This window comes from Leptonotus elevatus, chromosome 1 (assembly GCF_054856555.1).
Source record: "Leptonotus elevatus isolate MCC_2025b chromosome 1, RoL_Lele_1.0, whole genome shotgun sequence".
NCBI lineage: Eukaryota > Metazoa > Chordata > Actinopteri > Syngnathiformes > Syngnathidae > Leptonotus > Leptonotus elevatus.
Window position 1 is genome coordinate 7,241,032 of NC_141239.1, and position 27,941 is coordinate 7,268,972.

General features: G+C 38.2%; 1 protein-coding gene across 2 annotated transcripts in view; it reads right to left on the minus strand.

Annotated features, from left to right (window-relative positions):
• Nucleotides 1–27,941, minus strand: part of pik3r2 (phosphoinositide-3-kinase, regulatory subunit 2 (beta)) — a 53,758-nt gene that overhangs the window by 10,531 nt on the left and 15,286 nt on the right. For both annotated transcript variants that reach the window (XM_086072492.1, XM_086072491.1), the window contains exons 3-14: nucleotides 10,848–10,940; nucleotides 7,647–7,724; nucleotides 5,114–5,284; nucleotides 4,564–4,774; nucleotides 3,934–4,019; nucleotides 2,713–2,818; nucleotides 2,506–2,604; nucleotides 2,213–2,393; nucleotides 1,903–2,022; nucleotides 646–788; nucleotides 363–539; nucleotides 206–277 (exon numbers count right to left, since the gene is read on the minus strand). In XM_086072492.1, the coding sequence (XP_085928618.1) occupies nucleotides 206–277; nucleotides 363–539; nucleotides 646–788; nucleotides 1,903–2,022; nucleotides 2,213–2,393; nucleotides 2,506–2,604; nucleotides 2,713–2,818; nucleotides 3,934–4,019; nucleotides 4,564–4,774; nucleotides 5,114–5,284; nucleotides 7,647–7,724; nucleotides 10,848–10,940 (1,537 nt within the window). The remainder of the gene's footprint in view (nucleotides 1–205; nucleotides 278–362; nucleotides 540–645; nucleotides 789–1,902; nucleotides 2,023–2,212; nucleotides 2,394–2,505; nucleotides 2,605–2,712; nucleotides 2,819–3,933; nucleotides 4,020–4,563; nucleotides 4,775–5,113; nucleotides 5,285–7,646; nucleotides 7,725–10,847; nucleotides 10,941–27,941) is intronic.

Below are 27,941 nucleotides of genomic sequence, written 5' to 3' on the forward strand. Positions count from 1 at the left end.
CCTAACCTCAACCATAACCCAATTCAAACCTAAACTCTAAAACCAAGTCTTGACCCTCAAAAAGAGGTCTAAACTTGTGGGGACCACCAAAATCCCACAACTCTGTGAAATCCCAAAATGTTGGCCCCTCTATGTAACAAAACAAGACCACTCACACACACACACACACACACACACACACACACACACACACACACACACTTACTCATCAGCATCATTCTTTATGCCGAGCCATTCGTTAATCTTTTTCTGCCTTGTGCCCTTCTGTGTCAGCCATCTGGAAACAAGACACACACGGCCAGGACGATGGATTTTGACCCAATGCGGGCGACGACGATGAAAAAGCGACGAGATTGCCTCACATCAAGTACTGGTCTCGTATTTTGCGGAGCTGCATGAGATCCGGCTTGAGGCTGTTCATCTTCTTATCGATTTCCCTGTTATCGGAGACCTGCTCTCTCAAGTCCTGCTCCAGCTTTCGCTTGCTGTCGTGGATCTCTTTGACGCGAGACTTCAAACGCTCAGAGTTGCTCTGGATCCTGATGGGACGGAGCGGTAGAAATGACGTCAGGGTCAAACATAGCACGCGGCGGACATCTTGTTCTTTACTGCAATGACAAAACTGAAAAGGCCAAACGGACTCACTTCTGAATCTCCTTTTCATTGCCCTCTCGCTGGAAGCGCTCCAGAGACTCTTTGCTGTAACGCTCCTGAGTCTCGCATTGCTCCTCAAATATTTTGATGGTCTCGTTGAAGGCCTCAATGGCCGTGCGCTTCATCTGCAGTTCCTGTGACGGGATTGGGATTGACCAGTGACCATTCGGGTGTTTTTTCCTTTGGTTTCATTTTTTCCAAGTTTGTCACATTATACTTCAGGTAGAATTACAAAAATACAAATGCAACACTTTTGTTTTGCTCCCATTTTTCTTGAGCTGAACTAATACAAATAAGTACAAATACATACACATGTGTGTATATATGTATATAAGGGGTGTGCATCTCTCCGCACAAGACGATCCGATACCGTTCTAAATACATTCTAGATATATTTCGATTCGATTTTTTAAATAGTGATTTTCCGGTTCAAACCTGTTTTTGTTACACCCATATATATAGAATACCGTGTTTATACATATACATACATATAAGGGGTGTCAGAAAAAATCGATTTGGCAATATATTGCAATATTACAGCGCGCACTTCTCGAATCGTGCGGCAAAATATTGGGTCGCGCATATTTGCCTTTTAAAATCACTGTACAAAGTATTTTGATGTAAATATCGACTTTTAACGGTGAAATACGACTTATGTCGAAATTCGGGTTACATCACCAGCGTAAGACGTGAACTTGTCCGTAACTTCAGGACTCCTTATACTTGAGTATTAACTCATGTACTGCCATTAACGGCTATAGACGTCCAAAATTCATTTTTACTATTTCTATTAGTTTTAAAAAAAAATCCGCTTTTGCTAACAAGAGTATGAAAACCTAGAATTTTTTTACTGTAAATTTAGAACAGATATAATTTTTTTTATTAATCGTTAGTTAACTAGTGAAGTCAAGTGATTAATTACAATTAAAAATTTCAATCACCTGACGCCCCTAATAAAATTTATAAAATAAAAATAAGGAGCATCAGACGATAAAATGTTTTAATCGTAATTGATCGCATGACTTCACTAGTTGACTCACGATTAATCCCAAATGTGATATATGTTATAAATGTCCAATAAAAATTGTTTTCTAAGTTTTTATAAAAAAATGAAATGAAATTTTTTAAACTAACAGAAATAGTTCACATGCATTTTTTACGTTTATAGTCGTCAATGGCAGTGAATGAGTTAAATAGTTGTCGATTAATCGATTCATTTTGACATCATATTTTCAACTGAACTCATACCTGCGAGGTGCGTGTGTACTCCTCGTACAGGGTGTCGTACTCGCGACTCTTCTCCTGGTATTGCTCATGGTAGATCTTCAGCTGCTCCCCAACCTCCTCGATGCTGTTCTCCTTCACCAGCTGAACCACGCAAACACAAAAGAGTAACCGAACGCAGATCGAGTAGCATCTCATTTTTTTTTTTTTTTTTTTTTTTATGGTGCTGGTTCAAACCGCAGGGGTCACATTTGAGAAGACCGCAACATCCACTCGTAACGTTCACAATCACAACCGGTGGCTTTTCACTTTTGTGCCCAAACGCGCCACCGACCTGTTGGTATTTGGAAACTGGGTAGAGGAGTTTGGTGTCCAGCTTGGCATTGTACTGGGCCAAGGACTCGTGTCGGTAATGGTTGATTAGCTCAACGACGGACAGGAAGGTGAGAGGCTCTGAGAAGCCATAGCGGCCATCTCTGTTGTAGATCTTTATAAGCTTGTTGTTGCCTCCTCTCCTGTCGAGGGCAGAAAGGGAGACGGAAACGTATGCATACTTGCTGCTCATTTTGTGACACATGCAATTACTGATATCACATTTTTGTGCCATTCCAAAGTGCGTTTCTTCACCTGAGGGTGAGCGTGTATTCGCCCTCTAATTTGCTCGAGGCGTCCCGCACGAGGAAGGTGCCGTCCGGAGTGTCTCGCAATTTCTCGTTGACCTCCTCCCTGCAAATGAATAAAACGACTGAGCAACAATTTTTCACCCAAAAATGATATTTAGTGATAAAAATGCGCATAACCCGAGTCATCTTGAGTTTTAACACTCATTCCTACCTGGATATTTCTCCCCAGTACCATTCGGCCTCACTGAGCAGGGCGCTTGTGTCCGCCGTCATGGCTGATGCTGTCACTTTTGTCTTTGCTGGCTTTGCTGGCAGAACTAGAATCAGACACAAACGTACAAACTATTTAAGCAATTAGAAACTAATGTTGGCATGTTCAACATATGCAGATTTAAGTCAGTAAACTCACGACTAATTGACGTCCACAACATTTTTATGTATTTATTAGGGGTGTCAAAATGAGTGCGTTCATTTTGAGTTAATTGAAAGTTTCTTTAAGGCCACTTTTTTTTTTATGCGCGATTAACGACCGCCCCGATACTGGGGGAATTACAGTCGCATCGCAGCAGACATGTCCACATCAAAATTGAGCAGTAATACATTTAATAATAATGGATATAATTGTGGAGACTGGGGTCAAGTTGTATGTTATAATTTAAAAAATGTGCAGAATTACACACGTTGCTTCATGTCATAAAGATTAGATAGCTCTTAACTCATTCACTGCCATTGACGGCTATAGACGTCAAAAATTCATTTGAACTATTTCTATTAGTTAAAATTTTGAAAACCTATATTTTTTATTGTACATTTATAACAGATATAAAATTTGTGATTAATTGTGAGTTAACTAGTGAAGTCATGCGATTAATTACGATTTAATTTTTTTTATTAATCACACATTTTATATCTGTATTAAAAAAAATCAAGGTTTTCATACTCTTGTTAACAAAAGTGGGAAAAAATGCTAAACCAATAGAAATAGTTCAAATGAATTCTTGACGTCTATAGCCGTCAATGGCAGTGAATGAGTTAATATGAACAGAAAAATGCACTGAGCTGCCACCAATGTCTTAAAAATGCAATTATACCATCTAGTGGCAGAAAAGTGATCTCAACACAAATCAATATCACCTTAGTTTTTTACAGCACAGTACATCTTTTTAATTTTAGCTCAAGTTTATGAATTATTAAGAAACGGCTGTATCAATGACTAATAGATGCAGTCGTATTTCTATTAGTTTAACATTTTTTTCCCAGTTATGTTAACAAAAGTATAAAAAATATATTTTATTGTACATTTCGAACCGATATAAAATTTGCAATTAATTATGAGTTAACTAATTGAAGATATGCAATTCATTACGATAAAAAAAATGTAATCGCCTAACACCCCTGGAATTTATTCATAATAGTAAATTGCGATTACTACCTGGTGGTGTGAGGTCTTGTTCTGCAGTTCTCTCAATGAGAAGCCGTTCCACTACAAGAGCAGGCAACTCCTCATCCAACGACAACCTGTCAAGTCATCATTTGGCAATTGATCAATGTGAAGTGAAAACACCCCAGCAGCCACAATTAACTCATTCACTGCCATTGACGGCTATAGACGTCAAAAATTCATTTGAACTATTTCTGTTAGTTTAGTATTTTTTTCCACTTTTGTTAACAAGAGTATGAAAACATAGATTTTGTTTTATTGTACATTTAGAATGTGTGATTAATTGTGAGTTAACTAGTGAATTCATGTGATTAATTACGATAAAAAAAAAATGTAATCGCCTGACGCCCCTAACTTTTAGTAATCTTTTTTTTTTATCACGTCAGGCGATTTTTTTTAAAAATTGTAATTAATCGCATGACTTCAATAGTTACCTCACGATTAATCACAAATTTTATATCCGTTATAAATGTACAATATAAAAAAAATTATAGGTTTTCATACCATGTTAACAAAAGTGGAAAACATTTTCAACTAATTGAAATAATTCAAATGAATTTTTGACCTCCATAGCCGTCAATGGCAGTGAACGAGTTAACAACTACTGATTGTCCAACTTACAACGGAGTGGACGGGCCTGTCCTCATCAGGAGCGGTCCAAAGATCTTGCCCAAGGCGTGCGTATCCAAGGCGTTGCTGGCCTGCGCCTGTGTCACCTTGGCCAGGTGTGCGAGGAGGAACTGCAGGGTGAGCCGGTGATGGAGAGGGACGGTGGCGGGATTCTCCAGGACCCGGCTTACTTCTCTGTCATGGCCGCCAGCGACTGCACCATCTGGTGGAGGGAGTCGCATATCGATGACGAGATGACTTGACTTGAGTCAGACTTAAGTCACCAATTAGGAATCGGCACTTGGCTTAAACTTATGAAAGACTCAACATGGCACTCATGAGACCCGACTTGACTTGGAGTACAAAACAAGTCTTGCCTGTTGAAAACTTGAAAACATGACTTAAGACTTGCTTGTAGATGAAAAATCAACACTTTTTTTTCTCTTTTTTTTTTACGACTTTCAAATATTTGACTTATTCCCACCTCTGGCTAGGAGTCATTAGGCACGCAAGATCATTGTTGCATGAGTGTAAATAAAATCCAGTGGACATTGCTTTCTACCTGCGGACTGCTGTAGGACCTGCTGCTGCTGCTGCTGCTGCTGCTGCTGCGTGATAGCAGCTTGTAGCTGAGCATATGTGCAGGCGGGGATGACAGGTGAGGGAAGGTCTCTCAGGTAGTGCAAGACACACGCTGACAAGATGCCCACATCTGTCTGAGCGATATCACTCTCTGCATAAAAGGGCCGTCAAGAATGTTAAGAAGGACAACGCATGCTCTGAAGGAAAACCTGTTCTTCGGCTTTAAAAGGAACTTGGATACATATTAAGAGCAAGCGCTATAGAAGAAAATAATTCGGGCTGAAACGATAAATTGAATAATTGACAGTCAAAGCAAAAATGTTCCACATTAACTCATTCACTCCCAGCCGCTTTCACTGAAGCAACCCCCTTCGCTCCCGGCTGTGTTTTACTGGATTTTGACTGATTTTGCAAGGCCCACACAATATTGTGTTCTATTGCTATAAAAACATGGAACCAGCCAAAAGAAAGATGAGAGTCTTTCCTTTCATCAGGAAAAAAAAGTACATTTCTATCTGTTTCCGTTTTGCAGCAATTAGCATTAGTATATAGCTAAGTTTCATCATTATTCACAAATCTGTTTAAAACACTGGGGGGGGGGGAGCCTTTAAGCAACATGGCCCTGGTTGATCTCTTATACTCTTCCACCTGCTGGCCGTTTTTGGAATAACTACTATTGCTTTAAAAGGAACCCCGACTGTAATGACAAGTTTGCTCTATATTATTTATTTGGTTGTTACTAACATAACTATGAGATTCCTTTTCCAAAAATCATTTGCAGTTCAACACATTTTGTAGAAACCTTATTTGGACGTACGCCATTGTTATTTACGTTGCAAAGGAATGGCAGCTGGCTCTCTGCCGAGCAATGTGAAACGTTTTTAAAGAAAGCAAGGTAAGTCTCCGTAGTGTTTCTGCGTTGCGACGTAAATAACAATGGCGGCGGCGTACGTCCAAATAAAGTTTTTACAAAATGTATTAAACTGCAAATGATTTTTGGAAAATGAATCTCATAGTTATGTTAGTAACAACCAAATAAATAATATAGAGCAAACTTGTCATTACAGTCGGGATTCCTTTTAAGCGTCCTCTTCAGGTCAGATGCTGCATCGAAGCCTTCTGCATGCTCTAGCATAAAGAAATATTTAAAAAAAAAACGTATAAATACGTTTTTTTGAGACCATGGCAATATTTAATAAACGAGAACGTTTATATACGTTTTTGGGAACAAATGAGTTAATGATACTACACACACATGCGTCACACTGTATACAAATAAGTTGGCACGATAGCAGTAAACAAGAAGGAAGGAGGACTTAAAAGAAAGAGAATGTTACACTTTAAAAGTAGTTAAAAAAAAGCATAATTTGCGCACATCAAACTGCTTCACTGGCTCTAAAAAGTCAACTTAAATAGCGCAAATTAAACACAACCCTTGAGATGAGACATGTGGTCTGTTGAATAGGTCGCTTTAATAATCAATCATTTTTTTTATCATCAATTTATTTGTTATGGAGGATTTAAGAGGCGTACGAAATGTTCTTTTTGAAAAAAATTACACAAACATGACGGCCACTTGTCACTTTGCTACCACAAATTGTCAAGGACAAACACAGCCGCAGTTGCACTTTTTTATCACTTCATTGAACAAACAGTAACAAAATTAAATATGAAGAGCATTAACAGATGTCCTGCCACAGCCGCAACTGTCGGTTAGCCAGACGATAACCGGAGCTCACAACAGAAACTCTACACTCACATTTGCCGACTCCCACGTCACTCACCAGGCCAGGCCTAACATTTTAAAGCCAAATCGTCAGATACTGCTGTCTGAGGAGTGAGGACGGTGACCACAAGTGGACACAATCATACCTCCATTTCACATGCACGTTTTGTTGTTTAATAATGCAAAAGCAATTTTTGTTCCATGAATTGATGGGATCATTTGTAAAAAATAATTGGTTGTAAAAATATTTTATGGATGCGGACCGAGAAACAATTACAATGAAGACTGACAAATGGTCCAGACGAAACTAAAAAACTAAAACTAAAATTCCAAAAACAATTTCGTTAACGAATTAAAATAAAAACGAAAATGCTTTTTAAAAAAACGAAAACCAACTGAAACTACATTTGATGTTTACAAAACTAAAACTAAAATTATTTATTATTTTAAGTCGATTTATTTTGATGTTAATCGGAATAAGGAGATTTGAACGTGTGTCACACAAAAGTGACGTCATCTAGCAGCAGCCAATAGAAAAGCACCTTCGGATGACGTTGCTCCCATGGTGTTTTTTAAACGTAGCGCACAAGTAATACACACTAAAAAAAATAAAAAATAAAAAATAAAACTAATACTGAAACTAACTAAAACTAAGCATTTATGAAATAACTAAAACTAATAAAAACTAACAATTAAAACTAACAAAATAAAAAAAATAAAATCTCAAAACGAAATAAAAACTAACTAAAATGTAAAATTCCAAAATTATAATAACCGACTGACTCACCTTGAATCAAACTGTGCGTCGGGCTGTCTGAAATGGAGGAACCAGTCGTCATCCTGTACAGAGTCGGGGAGTCCAGACCTAAGAAACAGAGAACGATTCAAGTGGAACAAAACAAACAAAAAGTAGTAAAGAGAAGAAACATCCTTTGAGCAATTCAGAAAGCTAATTTGCTAGTTATAAGGTGGACGAATGCATTGAAAATCTCATTCGAAACCAAAAGATTGTAGTTGAGAGAGGAGCCAAAACTCACATTTTGCATATTGTACTTTATTTATCATTTTAGTCTCAGATCCAGCACAAGCGTCACATAAAAATGAAACCGAGTTCATGGAATGTTTTTCTTGAATGCATTTTGCATGTTGGAGTCGCGTGCCCAACATTTGTGACACTTGGACGGACGCACCGAGCGCAACGTCATGCCGAGCTGTTTTTGTTCTTTTTTCAGAGCCACAAAAAAGCAGCTGCTCATTCCACATAAGGCCAACTCAAGAGAAACACTTTATCGAAGATTTTCCACATATAATACAAGCCAGCACAAGCTATATATATAAAAACATGTTTTATGTTGCCCGCTAGTCTAAACTACGGTCCTTTGGTTAATAAGCAAAATCCAACATCAGAAGGCGGCCATTTTGCCACTTGTCGAGTGAAAAGGACATCACAGTTGCTCAGGTAACAACTCTAATCACAGCTCAGCTTCAGAAAACAGCTGAGCTGTGATTGGTTGTTGCCTGAGCCCTGAGCAACTGTGATGTCATCTTCAGTCGACAGCAAGTGGCAAAATGGCCGCCCCCTGACATGGATAAAAATAGTTGGATTTACCTTCATAACTTATTCTACAAATGTAATATTAATCAGAATGTCACGTTTTTTTAGATTAGCGAGGTCACACATAACCTATAATTGTCGAGAAATGTTTAAGGTTGACTTCCTCTTTAAACTAAAAAAGTCGCCTTATATTATTATATCAAATCGATGGATAAATAGTTTTGAAGTTAGAAGCCAGTAAATTGTTTGTTCACCTATTTTTCTACTTACTGTAATTTCTGGACTAGAAGGCGCACCTGACCATAAGCCGCGCTAGCTAAATTTGGGGAATACTACACATATAAGCCGCAGGTGTTCTTAATGTTACCGCACCGGGTTCCCGCTACTTTATGTTCCATAATGAGGGTGCAAATTGTCTCGCTCTCGTTCTGTCTCTCCTACTGTATTTGGCCTCACTTGTTTTTTTTTTGTTGCTCTGCCCGACGCTCTTGCACTTCCATTATAGTGCGCCCCCTTGTGATCTGATGGATAAGCTGCACCTTTGTACTAGCCGCCGAGTCGAATAAAAGTGAAAAAAGTAGCGACTTGTAGTCCAGAAATTACTGTACTTTTAAGGGGCTGTAACATGAAAAATAAACTTTTGGGAGCTTTTAGCCATCTTAAAATGCTAATTCCTCACCAAAAACATGACCAAAGTTGTGTTTTCCTCCATTCGCCCCTGTTGCTCTCCAAGCACCAGCCCCTCCCAACCTGAGAAAACGAGCCGCTGGCACGGTTTGACGTCATTGCGCGCGGCCCCACCCCCGCACCGCCTCTGCGGACTTAACGCACGCCCACTTTCTCTGAGACCCCCCCCCCCATGTGATAATGACAAAAGTAGCTTTTATCAATAAACATTCTGTCCAAATGAATTCAAAGCAAATCAATTATTCTTCGCCACTCTGACTAAACGCAGAGAAATTTACAGTCCATTTTTAAAAATCGACTTAAAACCTATCTGTATCTGTCATGAGAGGGGCGGGGCAGCCACACGGGGAGAGGCGGGGTTTTACTGAACCGAGTGTTTGCCTTCCGGGTACGAAAAATAGCCACCGAAATAACTCGTATTTCATAAGAAATGACATCGCGATTGTGTAGGTAAGATTAGGTAAGATTTCATCATTATATGCCTATAGTTAACTGTGGAAGGGCTTCAAATAACATGGCGTGGTCCCTTTAAAGAGAATTTGCACAGCAACAACCAAAGCCGACACATGTGATTTGCCTTCGCAGGCCACATGAAATGATGGCGCGGGCCGGATCTGGCTCCCGGGGCCTTGAGTTTGACACCGAATCATCAATCAAATATTGGTTGCTTCTGAATATTTAACAAAAATCCCTATCAAATTGCTCAAATAAGTCCTTATTCAAATTAGTAGTTCTGGTGGTTTAATCAGCATTTTTTTTTCTCAACTTTGCGTTGTTTTTAAAACGCTTTATAAATAAAGTTGAGTTGCGTAATAACACTATATATACTGTAAACCCAGTTTATTTCTTTACATTATATGAATACAATTTGTCTTAAAAAATTTGGGGTGTGCCCAAAAAAATCGATTCTCATAAGAATCGCGATTCTCATTTAGTACGATTCAGAATCGATTTTAAATGTCCCAAAATCGATTTTATTTAAATTATTTTATACTGTCTTGCCTTTGTCTGTGTGTGCCTTTATTTGGAGCGCTGTTCATGTTGTACCCGGTTTGGCCACTGAGGGGCAGTGTGGTTCCACGCGGTCTAATACGCTGTTAAGTTGTAGCCACATTAGAGAGTAGAAGGAAAAAGTCACGATCAAGTTATTCCAATAAAAGTAGGGCTTTTTTTTTTCAGTGTGGAGACGCGAGTAGCGCGCTAAATAGCATTAGCGAGTCAGACTGGAGTAGATCATTACAATTCCTTGCACATCTATAGATTGAAGCAAAAATCAAATCCAATCATTTTGGGGGGGAAAATTGTTCTTCATCGAAAATCGATTCTGAATCGAATCGCACACCCACAAATCGGAATCGAATCGTATCGTAAGACCCCCCCCTGTTAAAAATGTAACCGAAAAATGGTGTTGTCTTTGTGGGTTGGATTAATGGCATTTCAATCTGGAAAATTGATTTGATACTCAAGTAAATTGAGTTACAGTGTACCAGTCAAGGCACCACTGTACTTAAAGCAACTGAAAATGACCGATTACGACAATGAATGCGGCGTGCACAAGTCAGACAGGAAGTACTGTGGGAGGTGCTTAGCGTGTCATACGAAACTTTGATGTGGAAGGTCTGCCCTTTTGAGTCTTTATAACGTGCAACAAAGGACGGTAATGTCACATCGACGACGCACGCCATCGTCCGCGTCCACGTGTCCGCGCGTCGACCCTTGTGCAACACGGACATGGGACCGACCTACCTCTCTGCTCTATGGCTTGGATCAGGCTGACGAGGGCGGCGGGAGCCGTCTCCGGCGGGGCGAACTGCTCGCTCAGGTCCGGCACTGAAGCAGCTGAAACGACGACACAAATCACTGTTACGCAGCCAGCGCAGGGCCTCCGGAAAGCCGCGGGGGTCCCGTGAGATTGACAGCCCCCCCCCCTCCCCCCGCCATAAACGGGGATCATTGAGGTACTGGGCAAGCGTATACAATGTGAAAGAACACATGACGAAGCAAAGGCCGGCATATAAAAAGTAATTTTAGCCTGTTTCACAAGACACGCACCTGTCGACCTAAACCGCTGCTTCTACGCCACCTAAAAAAGAAAAATACTTAGCAAGTCCCGCCCAACTTAGCAAGTCCCGCCCCATAGGGTTCATTAAAAACAAAGCAAAGTATATTTGTGGGAATGCTGAAAGCATTCAGTGTCAAATTATTTCACAGCCATCACTTTTGATCTCATTCGTCATTATTAAGTTTTGCTTCCATATTATTGAGTTCTAGGGGGTGTTAGGAAAAAATCGATTCGGCAATATATCGCGATATTACAGCGCGCAATTCTAAAATCGATTCGATATGCGGCCGAATCGATTTTTAAACATCATTTTTTTATGGGAATATTCAACAAAATGTCTTTTTTAGGGTTAGGATTCACACATTAAGCATGGAAGAATGTTAAATTAATGGAACATTAAGCCTGAATATTTGATTTCAGTGCTGTTCAAACATGAAACTTTAAATGCAGTGGCTCAGTTATAGGCCTGAATTTTCGGATAAATAAATACATTTTCATACAAATCTTACAGTGTACATGTACAAGTTTACTGATGAGTATTTTCAAAATTTTAATAAAAATAAATAAATTTAAAAAATTCGCCATAATCAATTTATAGATTTGTATCGGGATTAATCGGAATCGAATCGTGACCAATGAATCGTGATACGAATCGAATCGCCAGGTACTAGGCAATTCGCACCCCTAACCTTCACCAAATTAAACTTTTCTTTTTGTTCATGTATCTTTCAACAGACTACAATTAAAACGTTGTCATTTTCACACAATTTATCTTTCAATTGACTTCATAAGCATTCGGCTATTAGCATTCAGCTTTCAGCATTCCCGCGCAATTTCTGCAGAAATAATACCACGATACCACTTTTTTTACAGACTGATAACAGTAACTCGAGTACTCACTGATACCTATACCAAATACCGATACCACTAGTCGAAATAATACCACACGGATCCCATGTAGTAAAAAAGAGGTGGAGTTTTATGACACTTCAAAAACAGTTCAAATGTCTACGAGAGTTAATAGATTTGCCCTCCAGCTATTTTCAACACTTCAAATTGGTCAACAATGCATAAAAAATATCTAGGGATGTTCGATACCATTTTTCTTCAGACCAATACCAGTAAGAGTACTCAACCGATAATGGATCCATTTAAAACTGTGCCAATCTCAGGGAATTATTTATTTACATTTTCAGTTAACATTATTAGAACTCTCGGTAACTTTTGTTAGAAAAATTACATCATCTTTTTTTTTTTTGGGGCTCAATTTTTTTTTTAGCTCCCTGAACTATTTATTAGAATTTAAAAACAAGGATGTCTATTCTATTCTATTCTATTCTATATCAATCAAGAAAAACACTTGATTTTGCAAATCGCAAACTGAGAGCTGGAATTTGTTTTGTATTCAAATATTTTTTCCCCCTTTTACTGAAAATTAATATCTGCTTCAAATATCGGTTATCAGTCTCCTTGACTACCAAAAATCGGTATTTGCCCTGAAAAAAACATCGGTCTCTCTCGACTTGAGTAGTCACTAGTAACAATTTTAATTTTAATTTTATTTTTGATATATAAAATTTCCCCACAAAAAACAAACCCCTACGTGTATATCCCAATATAGCATTTTTCTTTAAAATTGCATGATATTAACGTCAAATTTCTATTCTTCCAAAAAAAAAAAAATCAAAGTATTCATATGTCAAAATATTACTAGGGATGCGTGATAATGCTATTTTCAACCGATAAACCAATCATTTAGAATGTGTCGATGTCGATAACCGATAAGTAAGCCGATAATTGTTTGCAAAATAAGCTTGAATACGAATATACTTTTGAGTCCTACTATAACGCTAACATGGACGAATACATTTTACAATTTTATTGATACATCTGCTTCAGAGAAAAACTCATTTTGAGTTTGCCAGAACAAAACAATCATGTTTAAAAAAAATATATATATATATATATTTTTTTATCTGGTTTATTTGTAGGATGTCAAAGTGGTTGATAAATGCCGATAATTATCGGCCACCGATATTATCGATACCTGGTATCGGTACTCGGCCATCCTTAAAAATAACATGATTTGGAGACATGATATGAAATCGAACATATTTGTCTATGGGGGCCTTTTTTTTTTTTTTGTGACCTCGAAAATGCATGAAAGGACCAGGAGAAAGAGTCAGAGGAATCGTGATGATTAAGTAAAATTGTGTTATGTAATCAGTTGTGAGGTTTTTAACTCATTCACTGCCATTGACGGCTATAGACGTTAAAAATTCATTTGAACTATTTCTATTAGTTAAAAAAAAATTCTACTTTTGTTAACCAGAGTATGAAAACCTATATATTTTTTATTGTACATTTAGAACATATATTTGCAATTAATTGTGAGTTAACTAGTGAAGTCATGCGATTAATTACGATGAAAATCTTTAATAATCTTTAGGTCGCGTCAGGCAATTAAACATTTTTATTGTAATTAATCGCATGATTTCAATAGTTAACTCACGATTAATCACACATTTTATGTCTGTATTTCTAAAAAAAAAAAAATAATCGAGGTTTTCATACTCTTGTTAACAAAAGTGAAAAAAAAAAAAAGTTAAACTAATAGAAATAGTTCAAATGAATTTTTGACGTCTATCGCCGTCAATGGCAGTGAATGAGCTAAACACGTTTTGAATTCAATTAAGCACATCTGCATTAGCATTGAATGAGAAACTGCACTAAAAAGGCCGTACAAGTCACAACTTTACAACCGTCCGTATACGAAATCAAACATGGTTCGAGTCCAAGTGAAAGGAGGAAAAAAAGAAAAAGAAAAAAAGAGCTATCCCATTTCCCTCCCTTTTCTTTTCTCCCGTCGAGCTTTCTCTTCTCCCCTCCACTCTGTCCCGCTCGCTGCTTCGCCTTCGCTCTTTGCGTGAGTGGAGCACAATAAAGGATTTCATCAAAACTCCTGAACAAGCAAAAAGCCCTGTGGCGGTTTGCCAGGCGCGGCCGGGCCAGGACGTGGAGGCACGCAGCGCCTCCTATTCGGTCCCGCAGCAGAGCTGTTTGCTGGCTCGGCGGAGGGGGGGTGGCGAAGGTGGCGGGGGGGCGGGGGGTGGGTGGGGCTGACCGGGGCTTGGCACAAGGCTTCTGTTCCTGTTAAATCGCTGCTGATTATTAATTCGGGGAGTTCAGACGAGAAGCGCTGTGTCAGCACATTCCATTCTCGCTCTCTCGCGCTCTGGTTCTTGTTCTCGCTTTCCCTGAATGTCTCTCTTTCTGTCTTTTGCTCCGACATTCCTTCTCCTGCTTCTCTCCAGGACTTTTTTTTTCTTCTTCATTTTACTGCCTTTTGTTCTCTTAACTTTTTATCCAACTTCCCCCCCCCCCCCCCCCCCCCTCCTCCGTTTCCTTCTCCCACAGTTTCCATGCCTGCCAGTTAAACATGAAAACTTTGCCTGGCAGCGTCTCCGGCGCACACAGAGACAGACCTCCACCTCTTCTTTATCCCTGTCGGCCATCTGGACGGGCAGCCCCCCCCCCCCCCACCACCACCCCCACCCCCTTCTCTCAACCCAGTAGCTCTCACTTGGATTCACATTTCTCTCCAAACGGCATTACGTTCTCTCATTCCCCGCAATATGCCTCTATTAGACGTTGCAATGATCTAAAAAGTGCGCGGGAATGCTGACAGATGGCGTGACGGAGCCGCAATGCCAAAGGAACGAAATGAATTGAGGACTTTAAAGCCAGTATAAAATGTCATCGTGTGAGCAAAGTCATCGGATTGGATGTTCGCTTCTTCCAAGGCACCATTCCTGACACAGGGTCCGAACATGAAGCCTTTTTTGGGCGGTGGCCCGAGCCAAGTTGCGGTGGCCCGGCCCAATCGGAATCGGTACTGGCTTCTCGTGATGTAATATGTGATTATTTCACATTTCGTGTTTGTATATCGTGCAACTGCGTTCGTGGCTATGACTGTGGACTCAACTCACTAAAATCAAGGCAATGCGTTGCACAAATTCATATGAATGCTTCAAAGAATACATTGATTAAAAAAAATGATTCAAATACAGTATGTACTTAGTGGTGAAAATAAATAAAATAAAATACAAATAAAAAAATAAAAAATAAAAAAAATATATATATAGAGAGAGAGATTTAAAAAAATAAAGAAAGAAAGTTTTCACGTTTATTAGTGGTGTTAGAAAAAATCGATTCGGCAATATATCGCGATATTACAGCGCACAATTCTCGAATCGATTCGATATGCGGCCGAATCGATTTTTAGACATCCATTTCTTATGGGAATATTCAACAAAACGTCTTACTTAGGGTTAGGATTCACACATTAAGCATGAAAGAATGTTATAGTAATGCAACATTAAGCCTTAATATTTGATTTCAGTGCTGTTCAAACATTTTCATACCAATCTTACAGTGTACAAGTTTACTGATTAGTATTTTCTAAATTTGAGTAAAAAATAAAAAATTTCATCGCAATAATCAATTTACAGATTCGTATCGGGATTAACCGGCATCGAATCGAATCTTGACCTATGAATCGTGATACGAATCGAATTGCCAGGTACTAGGCAATTCGCACCCCCTAACGTTTATTCTGATGCCCTAGAAGCAAACAAAAACAACTGAATACAAACATCACTTTTGCTACTAGGGGTGTGAATTGCCGAGTACCTTGCGATTCAATCTGTATCACGATTCATTGGTCACGATTCGATTCAATACCGATTAATCTTGATACGAATCGATAAGTCAATTACTGCGATTTTTTTAAACTACAATTTAGAAAATACTCATCAGTAAACTTGTTCATGTACACTGTAAGATTTGTATGAAAATGTACTTCAGGCTTTTAACTGTGAGTATTTAACAAAACAGGTTGCAGTCGGTTTCATGATTGAACAGCATTGAAATTAAATATTAAGGCTTAATGTTCCATTAATATAAAATTATTCCATGCTTAATGTATGAATCCTAACCCTAAGTACGACGTTTTGTTGAATATTTCCATCAAAAATTGATCTTAAAAAATCGATTCGGCTGCAAATGAATCGATACGAGAATTGCGTGCTGTAATATCGCGATATATTGCCGAATCGATTTTTTCAACACGCCTATTTGCTACGATTCAACAAGCCCGATCATTTGCCACGTTTGAACAAGTGTTACAACAATAACGCCACAATGCCGTAAGGTGGCTTGGTGTTGGTGTGCATTGTCCTAAAACTTCTGTGATCAATCAAGTGTTGCTCATTGTTTTCCAAATTAAAAGCAACAGAGAAAGGCGCGTCAATTAATTTTGAGCATCTATTATTCAGCAATCGTCAACAGGCGGGACACACTTTGTCAATCCGTCAATATTTCAAGCCGACCCGTCAAACCGTGGACTGCGCAGCAAATTGAGCGTCCGTCAATGTTTCCGTCATTTGAGGCGGGCATCCGTCAATTGTCATTCCATCAACCCGTCACCAAAATGGGACGTCCGTCATTGACGAATTGCTGAATTTATTGACGGATTGATGATTATATTGACGGACGAAAACCCACTTGCACTAAACTCGTCCATTTTGGGGAAGTTTCCCATCCTTCGTCAATCGTCAACAAAATGGCCGTCAATACTGACAGAATTACCACCTCTGAAAAGCAAATGTTTGATTTGGATTCGACGCGAAGACCATCAGTATGCCATCAAAGAGGACTACAGAAATCGCAGAATATTTACGAGTTCAGCATTTGTGAACTGATCTGTATTTGACCCAGAAAAGTAAGAGCTTATGCATCCTGAAAAATTGATTGATACCTTTCCCAAATTGAGTTCAACTGAACTGTTTATTTCTTAAGGGTCTGCTAAAAAAAAATCGATTCTCATTTAGTACGATTCAGAATCGATTTTAAATGTCCCAAAATCGATTTTATTTAAATTATTTAATACTGTCTTCGTCTTTGTGTGTGTGTGTGTGCCTTTATTCGGAGCGCTGTTCGTGTTGTACCCGATTTGGCCACTTAGGGGCAGTGTGGTTCCACGCGGTCTGACACACTGTTAAGTTGTAGCCACGCTAGAGAGTCGAAGGAAAAAGTCACGATCAAATGATTCCAATAAAAGTTGTTTTTTTGCAGCGTGGAGTCGTTCTTTTGATTGATGAAAGTGCTAATTAGTAGAGCGCTAATTAGCATTAGCGGGTCAGACAGGAGCAGATCATTATGATTCCTTGAAAATCTATCAATTGAAGCAAAAGTCACTGTCAATCAAATCATTTTGAACCAAAAAGCGTTCTTAATCGGAAATCGATTCTGAATCGAATTGCGCACACCCAAAAATCGGAATCGAATCGTGAGACATTCAAAGATTCCCGCCCCTATTATTTATATTATCTTTCGGGTGGAATTGACACAAGAAACTCATAATCCATTAGGACATCATGAATGAACAATACCCTCTTAGTCTTTACATTTTGAAAACGACAAATTTTCCCTCGTCCTATCTTTGGTACCAGTTAGTCTAAAGGAGTGACAACAGAGGATCATTTTGGACAAATTTTTCTTGTTTCCTTGACCTCGCAAGACAACATCTCCTCAGCACTTCCATTACCGTGACATCATCGGTTAGCGGTTGTTTGGTATGTTGCGACGACCGCATCCATCGAGTCTGCCCGCATGTTTGGCGAGAACGAGATTGGAACACGTGCGGCAGATTTGAGTCGTCACTGCGATAGCGTCAAGGTTGTGAAAAGAAGGCCGAGCTTCGGCTTTTGCTCCTGCCGCGCGAGTGTCATAATTCACACCGCTGCTGAAGATCCATGACATGCAAGCAAAGGTTGAATTTAGGACAAGCGATCAATGCTGCCATTTGTCTTGCGTAAAAAAAGCTCCGACGCGCACGATCTCAGGGAAACACTCGAGCTGGAAAAGAAATTGTCCCAAACTCAAGTTTGAAATACAGATGCAGCTAAATGCGGAGCTTATTATTACTTGTAGAGCCAGGCTGCAGCAATAAAGAAGGCAAATGGAAGGGTAGAGTGAAGGATTTAGCGCATTCTCCTCTTGAGGAGGAAACGGTCATATTCAACATTTCATAAGCCGTCACGCGTGTAGGTCTAAAAATGGCAACGTATAAATACTTTTCTTTTAGAGTTGGGAGTAATATTCGGAGAAATAACTAAAGTGGCAAATTTGCAAGAAAAAAACTGCGAAACGATCAAGCATTTAAGTTAAGTTGTTAAAATTTATTTTTACTTGTACATTTATGTTTCCACAATTATTATTTATACGTTCATACATTTTGGTATTTTTTTTTGTACAAGTATCAAAGTTGATGTGTCGAATCTGCTGCTCTCCGTCGTTCACTTGCATTTACCTAAAGTATGCTAGTATCTGATTGGTTAGTGTTTGTCAGCTGATAAGGGATCAGGAAGTGTTGTAAAGTTTTAATTTAAGAATGAATCAGTCTTTTTTCTCGCTAATTGCCACTTTTTAAAGTTTTTTTCTAATTTTGCGAGGTTTTTTATCGGAATATTTCCCCACTTCTGAAAAAAAAAAATGCATACGAGGCCCTAACGCCCAATTCACACTGACTGTTATTTTGTCATCTTTAATTTATTCTGAGCTCGTTTTTTTTTCTCTCTTAAATGTCCGACTTATGTCATGCTATGTAGTTAACTAGCATCAAGGGGTGTTAAAAAAAATTGATTCGACAATATATCATGATATTACAGCGCGCAATTCTCGAATCAATTTTTAAACATCAATTTTTTATGGGAATATTCAACAAAAAGTCTTACTTAGGGTTAGGGTTTACACATTAAGCATGGAAGAATGTTTTATTAATGGAACATTAAGCCTTAACATGAAACAGACTGCAACCTGAATTTTCAGATAAATAAATACATTTTCATACAAATCTTACAGTGTACATGTACAAGTTTACTGATGAGTATTTTCCAAATTTGAGTTAAAAATAATAATATCACAATAATCAATTAATAGATTCGTATCGAGCTTAATCGGTATCGAATCGTGACCTATGAATCGTGATAATAATCGAATCGCCATGTACTAGGCAATTCACAACCCTGCTCGACCCCCCCCCCCCCCCCTCCCAAAATAACTCACAAAATGGTTTTATTTTGAAATATACCGGATCTACCTTGATGCCGATGCTCGACTTCCTGTTTGGCACGTGTAATTTCTTCAGCTTCATGAAAATCCAAGTGCAAGTAATTAATTAGAAGACTTTTTCTGTCACTTTATTTAAGCCATATTACTCTAAAGAAACAGTGCTCTTACTTATTTGTATTTATTTTTTGCTACATTGCCCACTTCTGCTCCTAAAACCAACCCCAATGGGGTTTTCTTGAGGTTTTCCTTGCCCTCTTGTGGTTCGATCAAGGGATGTCGTTAACATTTGTCAACTGTGGGCATGTCAAGCTCTTTTATTTTTATTTTTATTAAGGTTATATAAATAAACTTGACTTGACAAATCAGTATATTTTGTATGGGAGTTAGAAAAAAAAATCAAGCACAACTCTCGAATAAATGTTTTATGGGAATATTCAACAAAACGTCTTAGGGTTATGATTCACACATTAAGCATTTAAGAATGTTATATTAATGCAACATTAAGCCTTAATATTTTCTTTCAGTGCTGTTCAAACATGAAACAGACTGAAACCTGTTATAAGCCTGAATTTTCAGATAGATACATTTTCATAAAAATCTTACAGTGTACATGTACAAGTTTACTGATAAGTATTTTCTAAATTTGAGTAAAAAATAAATTAAAAAATCGCAATAATCAATTTATAGATTTGTATCGGGATTAATCGGTATCGAATCAAATCGGGACCTATGAATCGCGATACGAATCGAATCGCCAGGTAAGAGGCAATTCACACCCCTAATATTTTATAAATAAATATTCTTTCCGTATCTTCTCCATCAGTAAGCTTACGTGGCACAAAGTCGCTGGGTTGTCTGCATTCTCGCACCTCGAATTTCAACTTTCTATGAGTGGTATGAGTTGTTTTATTTGTCAAATACATTGTAATTGTATAAACTTTGAAGTTTCTGATAATGTTAGTGTTTTTATTTTTAGATTCTATTTCTTATCAGCCTAAATCCTCAAAAGGAGATGACAGGCCAGTTTCAAGCCATGCTGGTCACTCCAAACATGCGTTTGTTATGTTCAGCGGTGACAAGACCAGTTGGTGCCTGGCTCACGAGCGGTGTGTAACCGTATGTAATGCTGCCGGTCAAGTTTCATGGCCGCCGCAGGTCTCCGCTGCACCCCGACTAAACAGACCCGCAATGTTTCATGACCAGGCAAAGATCATCCGTTCCTCTGTCACAACACGCTTCAAGTCCGCACGTGTTCAAGTCGGCCTCGGCGACAAATGCAGGCGATTGGCACACAACTTCGCAGGTACTGTAATAGGTGCTAAAACATGCACGAGAAAAATAACTAGAAGGTTCTTCCTACGCTTGACATAAGATATTGTTACTCATAACATTTAGAAAATATTAACTCATTCGCTGCCATTGACGGCTATAGACGTCAAAATATCATTTAAACTATTTGTATTAGTTTAACATTTTTTTCCACTTTTGTTAACAATAGTATGAAAACCTAGATTTTTTTTTTAACGTTTAGAGCAGATATAAAATTTGTGATTAATCGTGAGTTAACAGGTGAAGTCATGCAATTAATTACGATTTAAAAAAAATAATTGCCTGATGCCCCTAATTATTAAAAATCTTTTTTTTAAGAAAAATAAATAGAATATTTGTAATTATATATATATATATTTTTTTTTTTTTTTTTTTTTTAATTTAAGAAACGATTATTAAAAATTAGGGGCATCAGGCGATTACAATTTTTAACCGTCTTTTTAAAAATATATAACCGTAATTAATCGCATGATTAAGTTACCTCACAATTAATCACAAATTTTATATCTGTTCTAATACAATAAAAACATTCTAGGTTTTCATACTCTTGCTAACAAAAGTGGGAAAAATGTTAAACTAATAAGAAATAATTTAAATGATTTTTTGACGTCTATAGCCGTCAACGGCAGTGAATGAGTTAAACACGTAAACACAACACTCTGTTAGCCGACTGTAAATTGTGACCGGTAAAATGGATCATGAGATAGCTAGCCCGGTGGTGATAAAGTGTCACTTCAGTTGTCCTGCCACCGTTTTATTTCATAGTATTCGCAAAAAGCTATCTTGTACTTCTTTTTACTTATTTTGAAGTAAAAAAAATAAAAATAAAAACACAGAAGTATCTACCAAACTACATTTTTCTTCATCTTATATATGTACTCCTTTTACATAGTATACCTAGTGTTCAGACTATAACATAACACTTAACAGAGGTGCTTTACAGACTACATTTAAGTAAAATGTGTGACATATAAAACATGCTACTCGATGTTCAAATGTCAATCATGGCATGTTACTCGAAAAAGTGTCATTTTAGTCAAACTTATGGCAAAACTTTGTTTTTGATAGAGATGGCCGAGTACCGAAAGAGGAATTAGAATGGAAAATCGACATTAATTTCAGACAGTTTTATGCGATATTGGGATATATAGATATTTGTTTGAAAGTATCTGTTATGTATCAAAAGTATTAATGGTATCGGTTATCAGTGCCTGAGTTGAGTACTCGTACTAGTATTGGTCTGGAAAAAAAAAAAGTGGTATTGAACATCCCTATTTGTACTTGGACTGAAAGAAAAAAAAAAGTGTAATCAGTGCATCCCCAATGTTTACTGAGCAGTGTTGCCATTTGTTTCTTATAGTCATTAAACCTCAGTTGAGTTCCATTACGGGGGGGGGGGGGGGGTGACATCACTGTCCTTCAAACCGCTTTCCAAAGTAACAAACATTTAAATGTCCTTTGACCACAAGCTCTCTTCGTAACGAATGATGTGCTAAAATGGAAATATTAACTCATTCACTGCCATTGACGGCTATAGACATCAAAAATTAATTTGAACTATTTCTATTAGTTTTTAAAAAATTCTACTTTTGGTAACAAGAGTATGAAAACCTTCCTTTTTTTTTGATTGTACATTTAGAACAAATATAAAATGTGTGATTAATTGTGAGTTAAATAGTGAAGTCATGCGATTTATTAAGATTAAAACGATTAATCAGGCGATTAAAATTTTCAGTTGTAATTAATCGCATGACATCTGTATTTCAAAAAAAAATTCTAGGTTTTCATACACAAAAGTGGAAAAAAATGTTAAACTAATAGAAATAGTTCAAATGAATTTTTGACGTCTATAGCCGTCAATGGCAATGAATGACTTAATTCGGTGAACTCATTGCTAGTACGGTCATTAAAATTGGTATAACAGAACGCTGGGACTAAATGAAAAATGCACCAGGAAAATATACTCAAGCGCTGCAACTTGAAACGTGCTGCAATTGCTTAAGTCTAGGAACCAAATCCAGCTGGCTGCTATGCTTGCAGATGGATGGTGTGGCCTTGGCTTTCACCGTTGCCCTCATTTCCCCCCCCCCCTCCCTTTTCAGCCTGTCCGCATCTTTTCCCATTCTCTACTGTCTCAGACCCTCTCCCACCTCCTTCATGGATTCTTTGAAAGCGTTTTCCAAGTAGCGTGGGGGAGGGAGGGGGGGGGGGGTGGAGTTGAGGCCTCTCCTTTCTGAGAACTGGCCCCGCTTACATGGTTTATGGGTGCCCAGAGACAGTATCAGACGTGTATGTGAATCAGGGAGCGAGGCTGCAGAAAGAGGACGGGAGGAGTTTGCAAACATGCCAGATCATGGTTCACCTCAGCAGGCAATTAGAGTGAAGCCAGGGGAAGAAAAAAAAAAGAAAAAAAAATATTTCTGGAACTTTTCATTTGGATCAAAAGTAAGCTTTGTGTATGCTTTAATAAAGTTTGAGTTTGGCTTGCAACCACTCTAGTGAAGAAAGAGACAAACAAATGTGGTTGCTGCCTTTAAAATGACATCATTTATCATCATTCAACACATTTTGCTCATAATGCCCCGCATCTGACACTTACCAAGCTGGAGCTGGAGCCCCCACCCCCACCCCCCTACTCACTTCATGAGTGATTGTTAAAAAAATATTTCCCAAGCTCAAGGAGGTCACTAAGAGGACCTGCTTTGAAGGTGTTTGTTCGGTTATGTGACTGTTTTCTCAGAAAGTAATTATTGGAATATTTCCATGTAAGAAAGAAAATCCCACAGAGGTCACTGAAATGTTGAAACAGGTTAACACATAAAATTGAAACTTAATAAAAATCAGATATTGATTTCCCCCCCCAACATAATTATTATAAAAAAATAATAAAAAATAAACTGTCCTGGACAGAAATGATCATGTTTGTTGAACAAACTTTGGAGACACTCCCTGCATCGACAGATATTTTGGCCGACTCATAGCGAGCAAGCTGAAGTCCAGAAAAGCCAGCTGGAGCAGTTTGCTAGCGAAGAGGGGGAAAAATACCTCTCAAATGGGCACAGAAGTATCAAAAAATAAAACAAAAAGCAAAAACAGTCAGATTAACTCTCTCAATACATATGACATATCAATACGTCATAAGCTTTTTTTATTTTTATTTTTTTATGCAAGAGTGTACAGAGCTTGACTGCAATGTTATTTAAAAGAAACGGCCAGCAGGTGGCAGCAAGTATAAGATCAGCCAGTATCACGCAAGGATCTTGTTGTAGAAGAAGAGAAGCAGGAAGTGTAGATTGGGACTGGAAGTGTCGTCTACTAGCGTGTTGTAGAGCAGCGGGGAACAGCGTAAAATAAGCGATCGGCAAAACGAGACAGTTAACCCTTCAGAATTGCTTTTTGGTTAAAAAAAAAAAAAAGCATCCTCATCGGCTTATCAAAGCATAACGACGGCGATTGAGGTGCTGCGCGTCAAGGAATGACGCTTCGTTCGTCGAACAAACGCAACGAGCAACCGTCGAACGATGATCCGCGGGGTTAACAGCTCGTTTTGCCGGTCACGTCGACCCCTGGGACTGCTGCGGCAGAGCTGCAGTTAGACCAGCCGAATTTTTTTTTTTAAATGTGCAATTAACTGTTATTTTGTTATCAAAAGCACTTTTTGGAACGGTGTTTTATTGCACGAAAACATTATTTAGATGTTTGAGCTGTCACAAAAAGAAAAAATTGTATTTAAGTTGAAGTTTGGCTTTTTTTTCCTACGTTTTTTTTTTTTATCTCAGGAATTGGAATTTCGACAAAACTTGGTTATGTTCTAACGCTGATAACGGAACGGAAAAAGATAGAAATACACTTCTTGTTTTCTGATGAAAGAAAGGAGTCCATTTTATATAGCAATAGAACACAATAGTCTTTGGGCCTTGCAAGATTAGTCAAAATCCAGTCAAAATCCAGTAAAACGGTTGGTTGCTCCAATGAAAATGGCTGGGATTCAATGAGTTAATTAACCATTTCACTGACTGCTCATTTAGCTGTCCATTGTTAGCTGTATTGAACATGGAAAGTTTATACATATTTTTCAACTTGACAATGATATAATTATGATATATATATATTTTTTTACTACAGAGTAGATTATAATATATTAAATACAGTAACCCCCCAACCTATTCGCACTTCCCTAACTCTATTCATGTTTTTTTTTTGCCCCTACAGTGCACACTTAGCTAGCTAGTTATCCCTACAAAAATGCATCTTGCCTGCTGGATGCCACAATTTACAGAAGAGTTCAATGTTGTTACATAAACTTCCAAGCAAAGATGCGACGATGTGGACGAGCCCACCGCCCGTCTGCCGTGCCAAGAGGAGCCCCAGAGGCCTGTTAGCTCACACGCTAGCCACAACGTGGAATGCTACGCCAACATGTGGAGATGAGTCGGCATTAGAAGATTGCTAGAGGAAGTAGCATCCATTTTTCAGCGGGATGCGGTGCCATGCATTCAATGGACTTTTGATTTTGATTTTTTCGAGACAATTTTGTCACATAAAAAAAAAAAATTTGTAATGTCGGACCAATTAATCAGCCGGCCACAATCAAAACATATAAATTCTTAATTTTACAAGAAGGCCTCAGATGAGTAATGCAACTTGTGCACGGAATCGTCCTGGTTGTCATTATTTTACATGCAACTTAAAGTTACGGTTTGTTATTAAAAAAAAAAAAAAATTAATCAGACGACAAACGTGTTAAATACGACATAAATTCAATTACTGGTAACACAAATACATATGACAAGGATTAACGCCCTTATAACTTCATTAATTGTGCCACACAATGCATTCTGGGAACAATATATGTATATATGCAAAACAGGTCGATTTAACACGTGCGGAACTCATGCATGTAAAAGTGTTGCCACCTTCCATTTGCATTCGTGTTACTTTTTGGAACAATATTATTACAGTCGAGTTGAATTTAGGGCTGGCCCACAAAGAGCGAAAATCGGCGTATAATTGACGACAATTGTTTTTAAGTTATATAAAAATGTATATAGGCGATTTTAAACATTTGTAGGGGCGTGCGTGAAATGTGTTTTTTTTTTTGCTATTCACAGCAGGTCTCGGTCCCAATGCGCTGCAAAAGCTGAAAGGATGACTGTATAATAAAATTAAAGGCTTATATTGTATTGCTGGACCTTCCACGCCGACAAAAGCTCTTTTCACACAATGGCCAAAATGTCAGTTCCAAGAGTGAAATGAAAGTGATATTTGTCAAATTTGGTCCTGACCACAGTGTCCTCCATTCATTCGCACAGCTCGACCCCCCCCCCCCCCCCTCACTCCTTTTCTCAACCAGGCCTCTGGCCAAGGGTATCACTTGGTGCTACAGTCTCACCAAATCACGGACAATTTATGCCTGGCTGCCCCAACTGGTTTGTCTCCGCGTCTGTTCACCGGAGCACCCGCATTTGCCGGTCAACGCGAATAGCGTGGGCTGCTCACTAATGCGCACTCTTTGCCTTTCCTGAAATTGAGAAGCGCTCGGGAAACATTTGTGACGCATTTAAGCCTACCTTTTGTTATAACAAGCTTTTCAGAAAAGAACAGATCATTTCCTTTAAAAAAAAAAATCATGCATCTGAATGTACTTGTACTTGTGTGTGTGTGTGCGCTCAGAGCCGAACCTGGGCCGTCTGTCACAAAAACGCAGGCAGAATGACAGAGAATAACGACTTCTGACCGAGGAGGAAGGCGCGGGTTTAAAAGCAGCCACAATTCTGCCAAACCTCAATATTGAACTCATCTTGTATATTGAAAATCGTTGTATTTTGTTTCTTAATTCTTGTGGTGGGATTTTAATCAATGTGGGGGTTTTTTTCTGCACTTGATTTTTGTTAGCTGAAATCCAGAGGGTGTTGCCAAGGTGTAAAAGCTTCCCTGGAATTAAATGAACTCTTTATGGTCCCAGAGGGAATATCCATTAGCTAGCATTATAATGAAATGCTAATCAGGTTTGATCGGGCAATACAGACACTTAGAGAGAGTTGCAACAAGTGCATGCAAACTCACTTTTATTAAGTTACATTTAACGCTATCAACACAATATATATTTGGTCCCGAAGGAATCTGTTGACATTATTTTTTTTTTCCCAGTTTCTGTGTTGCGTGTACATTCCTTTGTGTTTGTTTTAAGGTTTTGAGAGCAATTGTTTAGTTATGAGAATGGGAAAATATTTTAAAAGAAATTTGTTGGGGGGGAAAAAATGAAAATAAATTTGATCAACAACAGTGTACCAAATGACTTTTTTTTTAGCAGGTTCATTGACATTTGTTGCAATGCTTTCTGGTATTTATTTATGTAGGGAGTAGAAAGATGGGGGGGGGGGGGTTTGCACAGCACCAGACTGCTCCTAAATGGTGGCATTTTGCTCCTAAAATTACATTATCAAGTACATTTTTATCTACTACAAGTCAATTTGCTGTTTTGTTTGTTTTTTTAATTATTATTACTATTACAAACTTTTTGCTCCACATTTCAGGCCATATTGAAAATGAGCAGAGTGACTATTTTGCAAGTCGACTTATAATGTGCACTCAGAAATGTTCTACTTGCCGCCCCTCAAATGTCAGATTAAGGGCGACTGTGCTCCTAACTAAAATAAATAAATAAATAAATAAAATTCTCCTGACGTCCCATTTTGTGTTGTCCATTCAATTTTAGTTCACAAAAAAATGTCAACATATTTCATTTCCTTCTCGTTATCCGCGGGAATAGCCGTCGTCTTATTTGAAGACACAGATACACAAGATTTGAAAAAAAAGAAAGAAAGTCAAAGTCAAATCCAAGGGCATGATAATATATGATTTGAAATGATTACAGTGAATGCACACACGAGTTTACGCCATCGAATACCTCTGAATATTACTGCATTCGTAGCGACGAGTGAGTGTTTAAGTATGAAAGGATGGCGATTTGATTTGATTTCACAAACATGCCAGACTGATGCTTATTTAGTAAAAAGCACCAATGTAACTTTTATAGCACTGATCTTCAGTTAAATGTAAAAAATAAAAAATGAATAAATCGAACAGTGTGTGCTGAAAAATGACGCAGTAAAAAAAAAAAGACACCGCCATCTTTGAACAGCAAATCTGGTGCATTTGGGTTTTTTTTTTCATTCTTCTTCTTCTTTTTTTTTGCTGTTGTGTATAAGTGCAAAAAAAAAAATCAACACCATGTGATTTTATGTCATGTAATGTCAACAAACTAAGCGGCGGTGGCAGTAAAAGACGTTTGTGTCGATGTGACGACTGGAAGA